This window comes from Dreissena polymorpha, chromosome 3 (assembly GCF_020536995.1).
Source record: "Dreissena polymorpha isolate Duluth1 chromosome 3, UMN_Dpol_1.0, whole genome shotgun sequence".
Lineage (NCBI taxonomy): Eukaryota > Metazoa > Mollusca > Bivalvia > Myida > Dreissenidae > Dreissena > Dreissena polymorpha.
Window position 1 is genome coordinate 110,700,163 of NC_068357.1, and position 14,736 is coordinate 110,714,898.

General features: G+C 33.6%; 1 protein-coding gene across 1 annotated transcript; it reads left to right on the forward strand.

The window, feature by feature from the left end:
* Window positions 1-12,100: 12,100 nt before the first annotated feature.
* On the forward strand, window positions 12,101-13,834 carry LOC127872499 (perlucin-like protein). Its single transcript, XM_052415826.1, has 3 exons — window positions 12,101-12,243; window positions 13,122-13,216; window positions 13,637-13,834. The coding sequence occupies exons 1-3, from the start codon at window positions 12,180-12,182 to the stop codon at window positions 13,832-13,834; spliced, it is 357 nt and encodes a 118-aa protein (XP_052271786.1). The 5' UTR covers window positions 12,101-12,179.
* The last annotated feature ends 902 nt before the right edge of the window (window positions 13,835-14,736 follow it).

Below are 14,736 nucleotides of genomic sequence, written 5' to 3' on the forward strand. Positions count from 1 at the left end.
TGGACAAATGCAAAACCTGAATTACTAGAAAACCGAGATTTGGCAATTGGTAGGCTAAAACCACTAACAAACAGATTGTTGCGAAAACCTAAACGGATGGAAGGGAATAACGACATTTCCACGGACCAAGAACATAGGGGAATAATAGAATGAGTAGACAGGGGTTACAGCGATGGTCGAAAACACTACCTTCCACACCATGTTGTTATTAACCCTAAAAAGACAACATCAAAGCTTCGAGTTGTCTACGATGCGTCTGCAAAAACAAAGAAAGATGGGGAAAAACCTCAATGCTTGTCTTTGTCGTGGACCTGTATTACTGAAAGATGTATATGGAACTCAACTTTGTGTGTCGTGTTTGACTTTGATGGTGTAATAATATGTGTTATATATAAACAAAATTGACCAAAATTAGCAAAAAAAAACATTTGTATGATTGCTTTCAGTACATTTGGATATTTGTCATTTATTTTCATGTTTATTGTTTAATTCATTAAGTTTTATAAAAAAACAGGAATGTGTGGTTGATAATATTTCTTGAGCATGATATTTTAGTAAATGATTGGTTTATGATTGGCTTATGTATGGTTGATTATATGTTCATGTTAAGTTCATGTATTGGTTTATGTATGTGTTGTTAAAGTGTACAGTGTGAGGTATAATGGTATACTTTTCAATCAAGAATTGGTTTTTGACAATTTATGTAATGCGATGCAATGTTATGTTATGGGTTGGTATAGTATTAGTGTTATGTTATGTTGTGTTGATTGCTTATTGATTTGTCATCCTGTTTTGGCGGGAGTGTCGCGAACTGCGATTAATTATACCTTGGGTATATGCTGGGTCTGATATCTGATATTGTTCGAGAGAGAGAGTTTGATTGTTTTAGATTAAATGTGCTCTGTTGTGAAAGAGTTGACATTTTCGGGCTGTTTTATGTTGTGAATGTTGATTTGTGTGTGTCTGCTTTGTGATTTTGGACAACATTTTAGGTAGAATATAGGCTTTACAGAAGTAACATCGGAAATCTTTTACTGTGAAATTATATTTGAATTAAGACCAGCAATATTAAAATAACTAAATATTAAGTGTACAAATAAAAACAGCTTATTTTGGAATAATATGAAACTTGTGTTAAAATAAAAATAAAATAATATCTAAAATTTAATTAAAGTGTTGTGTCATTAATGAACTCAATGTAGTGATTAAATTGAAATACAGTCCGAACAATTATTCTTCAAGAACAATTAGGAAAATCTCGCTACAAATACTTTAATAAATCCATGTACCTGTATGTTGATTATCTCAGGTTATTATAACATGCATAACAGGATACCTTGCAATGGATCTAATCATAAAAACAGCAACACTGATCTAAACTTAAATTAAAATCATAACAATATTTTATCAGAAATATGATTTAAAATGATTTGAGCATGTTATCTGAATGACCAGAGAAAACTAATTAATTTCTTCAAAAGTACTTTTTACATTACATTACAATAAATTATTGAAAGTATGATATGTGCTTTATCTAGTGACTTTACAATTTTTCTTTTTTTCAGCATATGTCCGAGAAATAGGACGAGCTGGAAGAACGGGCACAGATGCACAGGCCATCCTGTACTTCAACCAAGGAGACTTGGTGTCAACAGCAATGAGGAAAGACATGAAAGAATATTGTTTAAACAATTCAATGTGCAAACGTGTAGTTATAAATTCTTTCTTTGGATTCCACGCAACGGTTAAACCACTTGTCTGTTGCAGTTTTTGTAATTCTGATCTGAAACTGGAATGGCAGTTTGGAAATCTAATTGCTTAAGTGTGCCCAATAGGATATTTACTATATAAAAAAAAACAGAAAAATTCTTAATAATGATTATTTGTTAAAGATGTTGTTATTTTATATTGTGAATTAAATAATTTCATCCTAAAATATTGACTTTGACTTACCGGTCCTGGGGGCCGTTTCATCAAACATCATGTGACAGATTTAGAATATGATGCATATTTCAAATAAACATTATTACTAAACATGAACTCATACTCTTGCTAATTTCGGTTAATTGATAAATGTCATAATGTTCTTACCCATGGTCCAAATTTTGAGTGCATGTTGTTTAACAGCTTTTATATGTATAACAATATCTCTGTTTGATCGTTTCCAGGTAAACATAGCCATGTAAGCAATTAATATGTTAAAAAGACTCTAAAAATAAGAAGTTGTATCCTATTATACACCTTTTAAGTACATGGAATTACACCAAAAATTACACTTAAGTCTACAATTCATAGAAAATGTTGACTTTGTGATTTACCTAAAGAATCAATTATGTATAGATACTACATTTCAGTATATGGGAATCATGTAATGTAAAATTATAATATTTCAGAGCAATAACTGTTAAAGGTCAGTTTTTAAATATTTATCGAGCCCCATAAGCTGATCCGGAGTCCTATGTGTCGTTGGGTAAACCATCAAACAAGCCAACTTTAACTGTCATTGTTTATCCTTGGCTCCAAGAGTCCTTCGTGCTTCGCTACGAATTCAAGTTGGGAATTTGTCAGTTGCTTGCACAAAGTGGTCAGTACTTTTGATGCAAGAAATGCTGGCTAAGTGGTCTTTCCATGTGTATTTTGTTGTTTTCTCCCTCCACTAATATGCTTAATAATACGTTGGAGAGTTTGTACTAATATAAACTAAGGTCTTAAAGAAATTCTGTAGTGTTTACTTTGCATCATGCAAACTAAAATCGAACAGTAGAAAATTCTACACTCCCAATATGGAAATATCTCATGGCACATGGAATAATTGTCACACATGTGTCACTAAGATAAACCAAAGGGATTGTAAATTATAACTTAAACATTGCGTTATAAAAGTTTGTCCGAAATTCGTTCTCTCCGAAATATAGCCATATATCATATGTCTATGTATTGAGATAAGGCGTACAAAGCAAGAAAAATCAATATCGTCAATATATTAAATATAATAAAACGTACCGATTATCACAATGTAAGCTCCTACTCCGAAAATAAATTAATTGTCCATTTTAAAGAACACACTGGCTGCCGCCATGAATCATGTATGCCTGACCCAATACAAAGTATCAGGGGCAGGTAATCCAGAATAACATTTCTATAGTTGTAATGACGATGTATAAACATTAAAACAGAATATACCCTAAGAAAATAAACAGAAGTCAGGAAAGTAAAAAACGGTGTTGGGGTAAAAATCGCCCCACCAGTATATTTTTTATATCTTCATCATATGTTTCCAATGTCAAGAACATCGAAATGAAACTAAACATACTTATTGTTTTCACCACAGTGGATACGGGACCTGAACTTTTTACCTTAAGTAATATCGTGTCTTTTTAAAAATGGGGAAATGGTGTTTTTGAATGCTTGCTATCTAACATTCTTAATTTGGAAATGAAATATTGTATAAATTAAGATCTGCTGAATAGGGAGATAACTAAACGATGAAAATTATTTTAAAAACATTGAAACGATTTTTTGCAAATTTTAATTGTAAATTAATGTTAGGAAAAAATATATTTTTAGGGATTGGGAATTGGTCCGCATTTTCGGCCCTTTAAGAAAATAAAACACACAACTGCATAACAGCCAATATACATTGGAGCTCACACGAATCCTTATAATTCTTTATTATCGGTTGACGTCTTTACCAGCCATCAAAATTTCTTACAAATGTGGCTGATTTAGATACTGCACCAGAAGACAATCGTTGCAGTCAAAATGCGAGTATAAAGACATTGAAACTAACCCTGACCCGGTTTTTAAGGCATGTCGAACTCAACACATTTGCCGCAGCGTTTATATGGAGTTTTAAAAATATGTCATTGCGTCGACGCGAAATATCAACAAATAGCTAAGTTGTATTCTGTGGCGCACAAACATTGTCCTCGCGGCGTGCTCATCGCGTTATTACAACATGCCTGCATTATTCAATGCATTCTTATAAATTCTTGAATTTAAGACATAAAACGCCTGACTCGTTTACATCATGACGAAGTGATATAAGGCAAGGAAGAGAAGGTCGTCAAGTCATCAACCAGCAGAGTCTACTGCATGCATACCGCCACTGAACCAATGTCTATCACAGCCACGCCATGGCAAATTATCTGGTTTCTTTTGCGCCTGTGGGCAACTCTTTTTTTCCGTTATACGCTAAACAATAAATCGACAGACACAGAATTTCAAATGCATGTAGACTATCTATAACACTCACTTTGCGTAAATAAAGACAATATACAAAACTGATTCGGCTTCTCTTTTTAGCAATACAATAAAACTTTTTTTGCCTGAAAGAAACATTAATTATTTTTTTAAAGATAGTCTGTCAAAAATACATGTAATCGCATTCAGTTCAAAATACATGTAACGTAAAAGGATGTTTTTCTGAAGAAATGAACTGGCTTCGAATGCCGCGGTATGCAATTCTTTTATAGAATTAGTGTTCCATTCAAAAAATACTAGCGATATAAATACTTATTGGTTGATCCGAAAAAGTAAATTGTTTCCACTGACATCTCCAAAAATATTGAAGATAGGTCTGTATTACTTTTTTGTTACTTTTTGTGATTTCCACGTTTAAATTAATATACAATGTCAATATAAGTGTCATTATGCAGTTATGCATTAGTAGGACAAAATGCAGACAGTGATTGGTGTCTGTTATTATGGTGTTTATTATTGTTTCGTTGTTTGAATTTTAATGTTTGATGTTGAAAATAAATAATTGATTCTTAAATATCGATGTTTTGTTGAACACGTGGCTCGGAAAGAGATTTCGACCCAGATCGGAATTAGCGTAATATAACCTCCAACCTTATCTTGATCGTCTGCGTTTTTACGTATGCGTTTTAGTGACCGCCCCTTTACAGCATGTAAACATCAGCTTTTTTTAATTTTAAAGACTGTAATTAATGCTATAATGCTTCGTAAACTAAGGAAAAACCTGGCAAAAATTCCAAATTTTTCTCTCCAACTAGAAGTCCGCATTCCCTTCAGTGAACAGTGCTACATGCTATACTACAAGAACGCGGTTATGATGCCAATGTTCTAGGTAATTATGCTTAAATCAGCCAATGCAGTCAATGAAGTGTATTCATTTGGATTTAGCCGTGGGAAGTTTTATTTGAATTCTGTTCGACGTTAACAAAGGTCACGTAAGGTGAAAAGCTGGCCTAAACAGCTGTGCCGAAAAAGCGTCGATGAACAAGGGATAGTTTCGACACTTTTGGCGAGGAAACGCGTACGTTGTACACAATTACTCGGTAACATACTTGAAATAACGAATAAAAACGTCATTTCTAAACAAATCGCGTAAACACAATTAAAACATCATGGGCAATCAGTCCACTGTAAATACGAATGTAAATTAAATGCATATTTTTGTAACGTAGCGAATATTTCGGGCATTATTGAATTAAAATAATAATCGAAATTTGTATCAACGCAATAAACCAATGGTCATACAATCTTAAAATGGCAGTCACGCCTAGATCAACATTTCATTGCCTCGGGTATCAAACGTAAATTAGTATCGGACACGAGTCCTTGTTTACCTTGTATGTCAAAACATCGGTAAATTCCGTATGTATTCGTTATGTGTCCGTTGCATACGTCATATTTACGTTGCAGTTGTTACACACGTGACTTTGCACAGGGCCCGTCAGAATTTGCACACGTTACAATCAACTGTTTCATTGTCTATATCTGTATTTTTACTTTAGTAAATAGTAAGTCTCAAGCACACTACTGGACATCGCGGACACACAACTTCTTGAGTCGCGAGCACGGAATGGCTCGCTTTTCTCTTGAATTATATGAACACGTTGTGTTGAGTTTAATAAGCAAAAATGAAACACAAAGAAAAATAAAATGGACGTTTATAATTATATTATTGTGTTCTCCATGAACGACGCGACATTTTTGCATGAGAACTGGGGTGGTATTCCAGAAACATCTTAAGTCATTTCTTAAATAACTTCACTTAAGTTCAAAATTACAATGTTTTGTATTTCTTTACTAGATAAGGAATTACATGTTTCTTTTGGTATTCCTAAAATAGCATTGACATAATGATGTTATTTTAATGTAATTCTTGATGCCAAACTATTGCAATAGGAAATAAAACAGTATAGAAAAGCTCCCAATTTAAGGATTATGAATAAAACTTAACTTAAGATGCTTCTGGAATACGACCACTGACGTCTTTTTATAAGATGTCGAATAACATGTATTATTTCTGGACTACTGGTGCAATAGCGACATTGAGCGTCGTCGAAAAGCAGTCATTTACAAATCAGAATGTGTTAATTACAGACACCGCCACTATGCGTGATGATGCTCGGACGGTATAAGAATACTCGTGTCATGATGACAAACAAAATTGCAGTGGGCAGATAGAACGATACGTTGCCAGACTTACTACCTTGAATGATGTAACCAATGATATTGGAAAAGATTTTCTTTCTGATTCCTAAACAAAGTCCGACCTATGTTTTACTCTTATATAGGTACTATAAAACTACTATTTTGAAAAGCAGTTTTCATCATTCTTGACAGTAGAGTATTCAAATATTCAAATGACATTTAGCGCATTGGAGGGTCATCATATAAATTGCTCTAAAACAGACTTTGGAAGCACGCGAATATAATATTACGCAAGAAATAATGTTTGATTATATTTTACTTGATATTTTTAAGTTGCATTGAACTGCCGAGTGTCACTTGATACACAAATCAATACAGAAAACTTGTATAACAATCATTCAAAGGACCATCCATAAAATGTATACATTGTGTGATCGAATGTAAACTAAAACATTGTAAAGGAAAGTATAAACAACTCTTGACACAATCCAGTTTGCGATTGTGGCCCAACACATAAAAAAGCTGGTGCTTTAGAGCATTTAAGTGACAGTAAAGTATAAGCTTTACATACTTGTAATACAGGAACCTATTTCAATGATAAAAAGATAAGTACTATTAACATTTTAACTGCAGAGATAAATATACATACACTTTATTTATTAAAAGCATCTATCGATTACCCAAGATCTAGTGCAAATACATGTATGGTGTGAGTATAATTATGGGATACATTGGCGGCAAAATGTATGAATTTTTTTTTGGCAGACGGTTAATCATCGGCGTGAGACATTTGTGTTTTTTCAGAAATAATTGATATTGAAATGTTAACATTCGGAAAAATTAAATCGATTTGATTTGATTAAATGTTTTTTTTTTCATCCAGTGATACGTTTATAGCAAGAAAAGTGCATTGGACACAATATTCACATACACCTGACATACTCAGCAAGACTTCACAAGTTACAGTAAATTAAATAAAAAAAACTTTTTGAAGAATTTGTTTCTTTGGATCTTGTGGTCGATCGCCTTTCAAATAAAATACTAACACTCAGTCCAATCAATATTTATCAGACTAATGCTATGCAGTAAGATAAGGAAGTCTCGCTACGTGAATGAAAACATTTTGTTGATAATACAATAAGGTCAATGTCATTGGTATACGGGGAAAATCGACTTTCGGACTGATAAGGCATTCTTATTAATACTTGGACGACGGAGCAAGTGAACTAAATCAAGTGCTCTAAACACACTATAATTATGGCGTTATGTCCGATCCTGGGTGGTTTCGTGATAGCCGCTTTTTTACCGCTGACGGGTAACACAACTTTTTTCTTCAAGTTGGTTTATGTCATATTTTTGTACATAGTTTTTATTGTTTACATATTCATGCGAAAATAAGTTCCTCACTTGACGCTTTAGGCCAAAAAGATACGAGTGTTTACGGAGACAGTAAGAATAATTTTTTCTGAGATATTCTTTTAAAGACCTTATATTTGGTATTTATAAACATATTTTAAAATATTGTTATTTTATTTTGCGTTAACAAGACATTCCAGAAAAAAGAAATGAACAAGAAATATTCACGATAAGTCTCGGAAATAAACGAAGTAACCGGATATGGTATTTCACTGCGCAAATCGAGCGCGAAAATCGAGCGCGAAAAGTTCTACGTGAGACAAAGTACACTATCTGTACACCGTTCTTCATCAGGATAAGTGGATTATCTTTTGTATACACATTACAAAGGAAGTATGAGTGTTTTCATGATCGGTTAACTATGTAATAAAAAGCTATTTAAGGCTATTGAAAGTGATTTATTTGACGCCAACAATAACATTTTTTGTGGTCATGTTGTTGTTGTTGTTGTTGTATATCATCACCGTCTATGTAGACGAACCTCTACTAGATCCGTAGAGTTGAACAAAAGGTTATCGTTCCCTCCACCAGTATCGTGTAATCTTCCACCGTCTATGTACACCGTAGTATATACACAAATATTTTCTTTTCTTACAGTCTCTGAGCTTCTGCACTCAACCGCAAGGGGCAATCGGTTTAAATTCGGAAAAAGGGAGAAATTCGGACAATACTTCTTCCCAAGCACACTAAATCTAGCCACAGGCTTTCGGCGCCTACAGCGCTTTGATTTATTATCTATTAAAACAATTGAGTAACCCCGTGTCAGGTATATTGCTATAACTTGCAAACACGGATTGTTATTCACAGGACAAGTTTTATGTGTTTCAGGAGTTTAGATAAGGTACGACAAAAACATTATTTTCAGAGCAATAACTTTGATTCCCATGTATGCTACTTTGACTTCACTTTCATGACAATTACACAAAACAACTGGACAAGTTTAGCTCAGATACGACAAAAGCATTGTTTTCAGAGCAAAAACTTTGATTCCCATGTATTCTACTTTCATTTCACTATTCATGACAATTACACAAAACAACTGGACAACTTGTCTACACACGCCGTTTTTTTTATCTTAAATACGAAATGCAATTAAAACTGAAAACCTACTAGTCTTGTTAAAGTACTGGTTCACAGCTCCACGCTAGGTATGCGGATATTTTGATAACAGATGGCACTTCGATACCAGATAACAACAAAAGCCACGCGCGAGAGGTAAGTTCATCATTTTTTTTTAAAGTTATAGCATAATGATCAGTTTTTTAGACAAGGCGCATGGTCGACTTTATAAATGGTGTATCCTTTTCTATTGCAAAGAAAAACATCACGGAAGAATGGTAGATTTTCCCCCAAAAAATATATAATTCGGTCGGAAACAGCATAAACTGGATGAAAAGTAAACATTTCAACAAAATAAAACTACTAAGAAATATTGCAAGAAATTGTTTGATATGCCAGCATGTAGAGAAATTTTGATTGTATTCGATGAAATATAAACGAAGATAGAGCATGTTATAATAGGTGGTATTCATGAAGTTGCGGATACTTTGATTCCCGATATAGGGCACTTCGGATAACAGAGACTTGCAACAAATTGGGCACTCTGATAACCGAGTTTTATCTTCTACCTGAAATGCATTTATGTATATTATGGCTATTCTTACCAAACATTTTGAAGTACGAATCAATTTGCATTGTCAAGCCCGACACATTAGGAATCTATGCATAACGTAATTACATACACATGTAAAATATAACCAATGGCGTTGTTCGTTTTCAAAAGTCTTATTACTATTAATTTATATAATTAATATTATAAGTGCAAATATAAAATAAGATTCAAATGCTTATTTCTGAATTAATATATTTCAAGTGACGACCGAAAATAATTGTCTAAATAATAAACTTGTTTTTAAGGGGTAAATCGAGATTAAGAGAATTGAAAATACAACGGATCATGCGGATCAACACGACTGTGCTCAAATGAACTTATAGCAGGACTCTAGATAAGGGGAGCAAGGGATCTTAAAGCGGCCAATACACCTCAAAAAATCCTTTGTCATCGGTGCTCATAAGAATCGCATCATGAAGACGATACTAATGCGTAGACACAAAATTTAAAAGAGATTGGAAAACTCCCTTTATATTGAGCTCTACTTATAGGAAGCACTTCCCTTTACACTTCCCTTTTCCTTTTATTATCATATTCCAAAGGGATAATACCATTTTTCGGTAATTCGTTTTTAATTTACGTCATTACATACATTTTTATTTATTGCCTCCTTACTATAGCAGTATTCCACAGCGAATTCTGCATTTCTGATTCATTAAATAGAGTGTGTTATATCTGGTAAAAAGTGTCGAGTTATATGGAATCGAAGTGCTATTGTCTTTAAGATGATCGGTAAAAGAAATGTCCATGAAAATTTGGCATCCGACTCTTAAAACATTTGAATGTCCTCAAAACGTTATTCAACTAAAATTTAAGATGTTGTAACATTAATGGACATATTGATCTTTTATTTTGATTAGTTGGCACGTTCTTGATTTATTTCCAAGTATTTTTATTTTGTTGAAATACGTACTGATCATCGAATTCATGACGATTATCATAGAAATGTTATCTATTTTTTTTAATCCACTGTTTTTTTTCACGACTTTCTTGCTCCGCATTACGAAGTACTATACCATTAATCGACCAAACAATGTTACGTGTCTGAAAACCAAATGAACAGAACATAAATGCAAAAAGCTGAAGAACTCAACGTTCGCGCGTGGCTTTTGTTGTTATCTGGAATCGAAGTTCCATCTGTTATCAAAATATCCGCATACCCGTCGTGAGCTCGTGGTTAACCGAGCCCACCAAAATGACTCCAATATGTAACAATACACACGTTTTTTTTATACATATTTTAACAAGCCATCGCGTGATTGTCTAGCTATGTTGAAGTAAGACGAGCACACACACAATATCAATATTTTTGGGATAGTGATATTAACAACGTAAATAATGCGTTGGGTGCTGTTTTTTTTCTAGTTAGAATTCATTATACAATTATTTAACGACGAACATGCCAAATACTTACGAATATAACAATTAATCTTAAGTGTTCCGCTTTTGTGATAAATATCTTCGTTACGACTATCGAGTGACAAGAGTTTAATCGATAAATAGAAATGTTAACAACATTATGCCATGTCTTAAAATAAATGTGCCGTGAATACCAAACGAATTTGAATAGTGTAGCGTTTAAATCCTTACAAATAGCATCTCCGGGTTGTGGTAAAGAGACAAACAGGTGAATAAACAATATACGTTTAAAGGTCTTAACAACAGTTATTCTACGCAAGCGAGGTAGAGTTCTTCTGTTCCAATGTACAATGATATTTATGACCTAGCTGGTTTCTCATAATAATATAGCCAAATCATTTTAGAAAGACATCAAAAGTTGAACTTAATACTTTTAATTGGCTGCATCCCAAAATTCGTTGCCAACTTTTCTTTATGGATCTTGTTCTGTATTTTAAGGATTCTATCCAGACATAAGTTTTTTCGACAGTCACGTTCAGGCCCGAATAGTGTGAAAATGAGTGCAACAATGTAATGTAGTATTCAAGGACCCGTCTATTAATAAATCGGTATCATCCGCAAATAGTGATACATCGTGTTCTTCATTGTATTCCTTTTATTTGGTTACATTCTCTAATTTTAATTTCTATTATTTCTTGACAAATATGCTGAAATAAGATCTTCTTGACGACAACCACGGTTTAAAAATACATGTCTAGTACAGATTTGTTATTTCTTTATTTTACAATGTCACTCTTGTTTAAAATTGTCAACAATTTTTCATTTGAACTCGCTAATAATATTTTTAAGTTGCAATATGTTTGGATTTTAAAATACATAATCGAAATCTAAAATTATTTAATATCTTCTTAACATTTAAGACCCACGTTGAATGACCATTATTTAAAACCTGTTTGTCTAGAATGTGCATTTTAATATGTTCATTGTTAAGAATTTTGTTACAGCATTTAAGGTTTGCCTTAACACATGAAACATATTGTCCTGTTTTGTGAAATCATAGTATAACCTCGCAGGACTAATTATCCTTCAAAATGATAATGAAAGCATTTTAAATGCACACTCACTTGCGCATATCTAATGCCAAAAACAAGAACATGTATTGTTTCATTATTCAAAGCGGTAAAACGGTCATCGTGTGATATGCTTTTAAAACGTATTTCAGTCAAAAGCATTTCTATAAAGTATAAGAATAAATACTGAATTAATTAACCTGGAGCATTCAACTTTAAATCTAGACTACGGAAAAACAGGAAATCGTTACAACATAATGTCGACAGCTATAAAACTTGCCGTGCTCACAGCCGTGATAGCCTCTTTTATAGCACAATCAGGTAATACACATTTAAATTGTTTTACATTTAGTTATTTTACAGGATAACGTTTATATACGTAACATTCCCTTTTATTGTTGTTTAATTTTATTTGCAATGCTATGAGGTTAAATTTTATTTACACTTATATGTTTCAAATAATTGCTATATTGCTGGGCCAAGTGTGAGGTTGAGCGCTCTAAAACCGGTTTAAACCCCAAATGCTTCGCATTGACCGTTTAAAGGCGGTGACGCTTTATTCTTATATGTGTTTATGTTGTTTTGTATTATGCTGTTTTGTAATGTTTTGGCAATTGGTCACTTGCCTTAAATAAAGGACCAACTAATTATATATAATGAGAATGCAATACTGCTCTAGCAGCTGGAGTTTCTCTTCTTTATATTATATGCTTAATTAATATGTAGAACAGTACAACCTCAACACATATTTTCGCGGTTGTTCTTATGTTTCTTGTTTGTAAAATTACCGCATACTGGATGCATGTATGACAGGAAGGATATTTAAACACATGAACAATGGAAAACAGTCAGATTATTGTTATGGGTGTTGTTTTTTTTAATTTTAAATAGATAATTCAGTATTTTGTGACATGTTTACAACATTTTAACCCTAATCCTTGAACAATTGATAAAAACCACATCATGATATCATGACATTAGATTTACAATGACGATGAAACCCTTGCATTGAAAATTATATTTAAAAATACAAATAACTTGGGCATATATGTCAAAGAGATCGCTAGTACGAAATAAGCCGAAAGCACTTACGACTTACAAAAATGTATATATATAGTTTGGATAATGCTATCGTCACACTCGTTTAGGTGGCGGTTTTGCCTGATTTTGATGCCTCACTGTTCCTTCTTTGTATTTAGAATCAACGGCGACATGTGATGACGGCTGGACTGCATACGGCCCCTCTTGCTACTTCTTTGAAGACGAAACAAAACTGCACTGGATAGAAGGAACGGTACAATATATGCTTCGGTCATAAACTACAAACCAGTAACACAGCAGAGAGCAAATTAATCAAGCATACTTGTTAATGTCACATATCGTATATATGCACATAGCATGTTTCTTCAAATAACTTCGGATCGGTTAACATAGAATTGTAACTGCAAACAAACCACCCAGATCCCTTTGAAGTGCTAAGCTTAATTTATAATCACATATAAATTTATTGATCAGGTTCTTTAATAGTACGCATGGCCTTGTTAAGACCTCATTGAGTCATCATAGGTCACCAGGATGTGACAAAAGTCGAACTCTGTTTATTTTATGTTAGACCTTATCAACAAATGCACAATTATATTAAGACTGCAAAACATAATTATCTTTTTGATGGCGTTCTGTAAACATCAACATATGTTTTGTTTCTTTATACTAGCAATACTGCTCGGTGCACGAGGGAGCTTACATCACCACCATCCAATCAGAGGGCGAGTTACTCTTCTTGCAGGACATGTGCAGGCGCCTTTTTAAACACGGTTTTTGGCCCTTGTTAACCCAGCCATTTTTAGATTTAAGAATAACGAAAGGGCTTGGATCCAAGTACTTCAGTGTTTACATATATTTTGGCTGCTAAAAATAACCTATTCATTAAAAAATCTAAATGAAGATTGATCGTAGAACTGGTTAATTGGAAGTTATTTTGAATATGATATAACCGTAACACTATATTTAAACAAAATATACATTCTTTGTAGTTTAAAGTAAAAAAAATGGTTGATATATATTTTTCTTGATCTGTTATGGGGGGAGATACACTAATAAATTTCAATACCGGAATTATGGTCCAAATGGTACGAAATCCGGATAGTGCCGCACTCAATATCGCCTGTCGCGCTTTGAGATCGACACACAACAATCATCGTGATGAAACTCGACTTTCGTAAACGACACACGACCTCTTCATAAAGATTTGAACGTGGCATTGTTTCATTGTTGCGAAGATTTCGCACATGTCAAAGGCGACGTACGATAAATATTCATAACGAAACATAACCCAACATTTAACATCGACACTACACCAACGATTGTCGATCACACATGTCCTGCCAAAGCCACAAAGAGTCTTTCAAACTGGACGTAGTTTGTCGTTGCTCATTATTGAGTGTCGATTGACAGCGTTTGTCGCGTTGATTACCTATTTACGACAGTGTCGGTAATCAAAGTGCGACTGGCGGTATTCAATGTGGAGGAAAAGGAAAACTGTAAATAGGTTTAAATTTAGCGAAATTTACATATGCAAGGTCAATTAATTGCTTCAAGTGAGATTTAATGAGAAAAATGAATACTTAAAATGCATTGCTTTTAGATAAAAGCAACTTTTTCTTCCTGGGCGCAACTGACTCAGAAGTAGAAGGCATTTGGCGATGGTACTCGGACAACAGCCTGGTTAACGCAGGCTATCATAACTGGTACAAGGGACAGCCCGAGCCTGGTAAACAGAATTGCGCCGTGCTTTGGGGTCCAAGTGACTATACT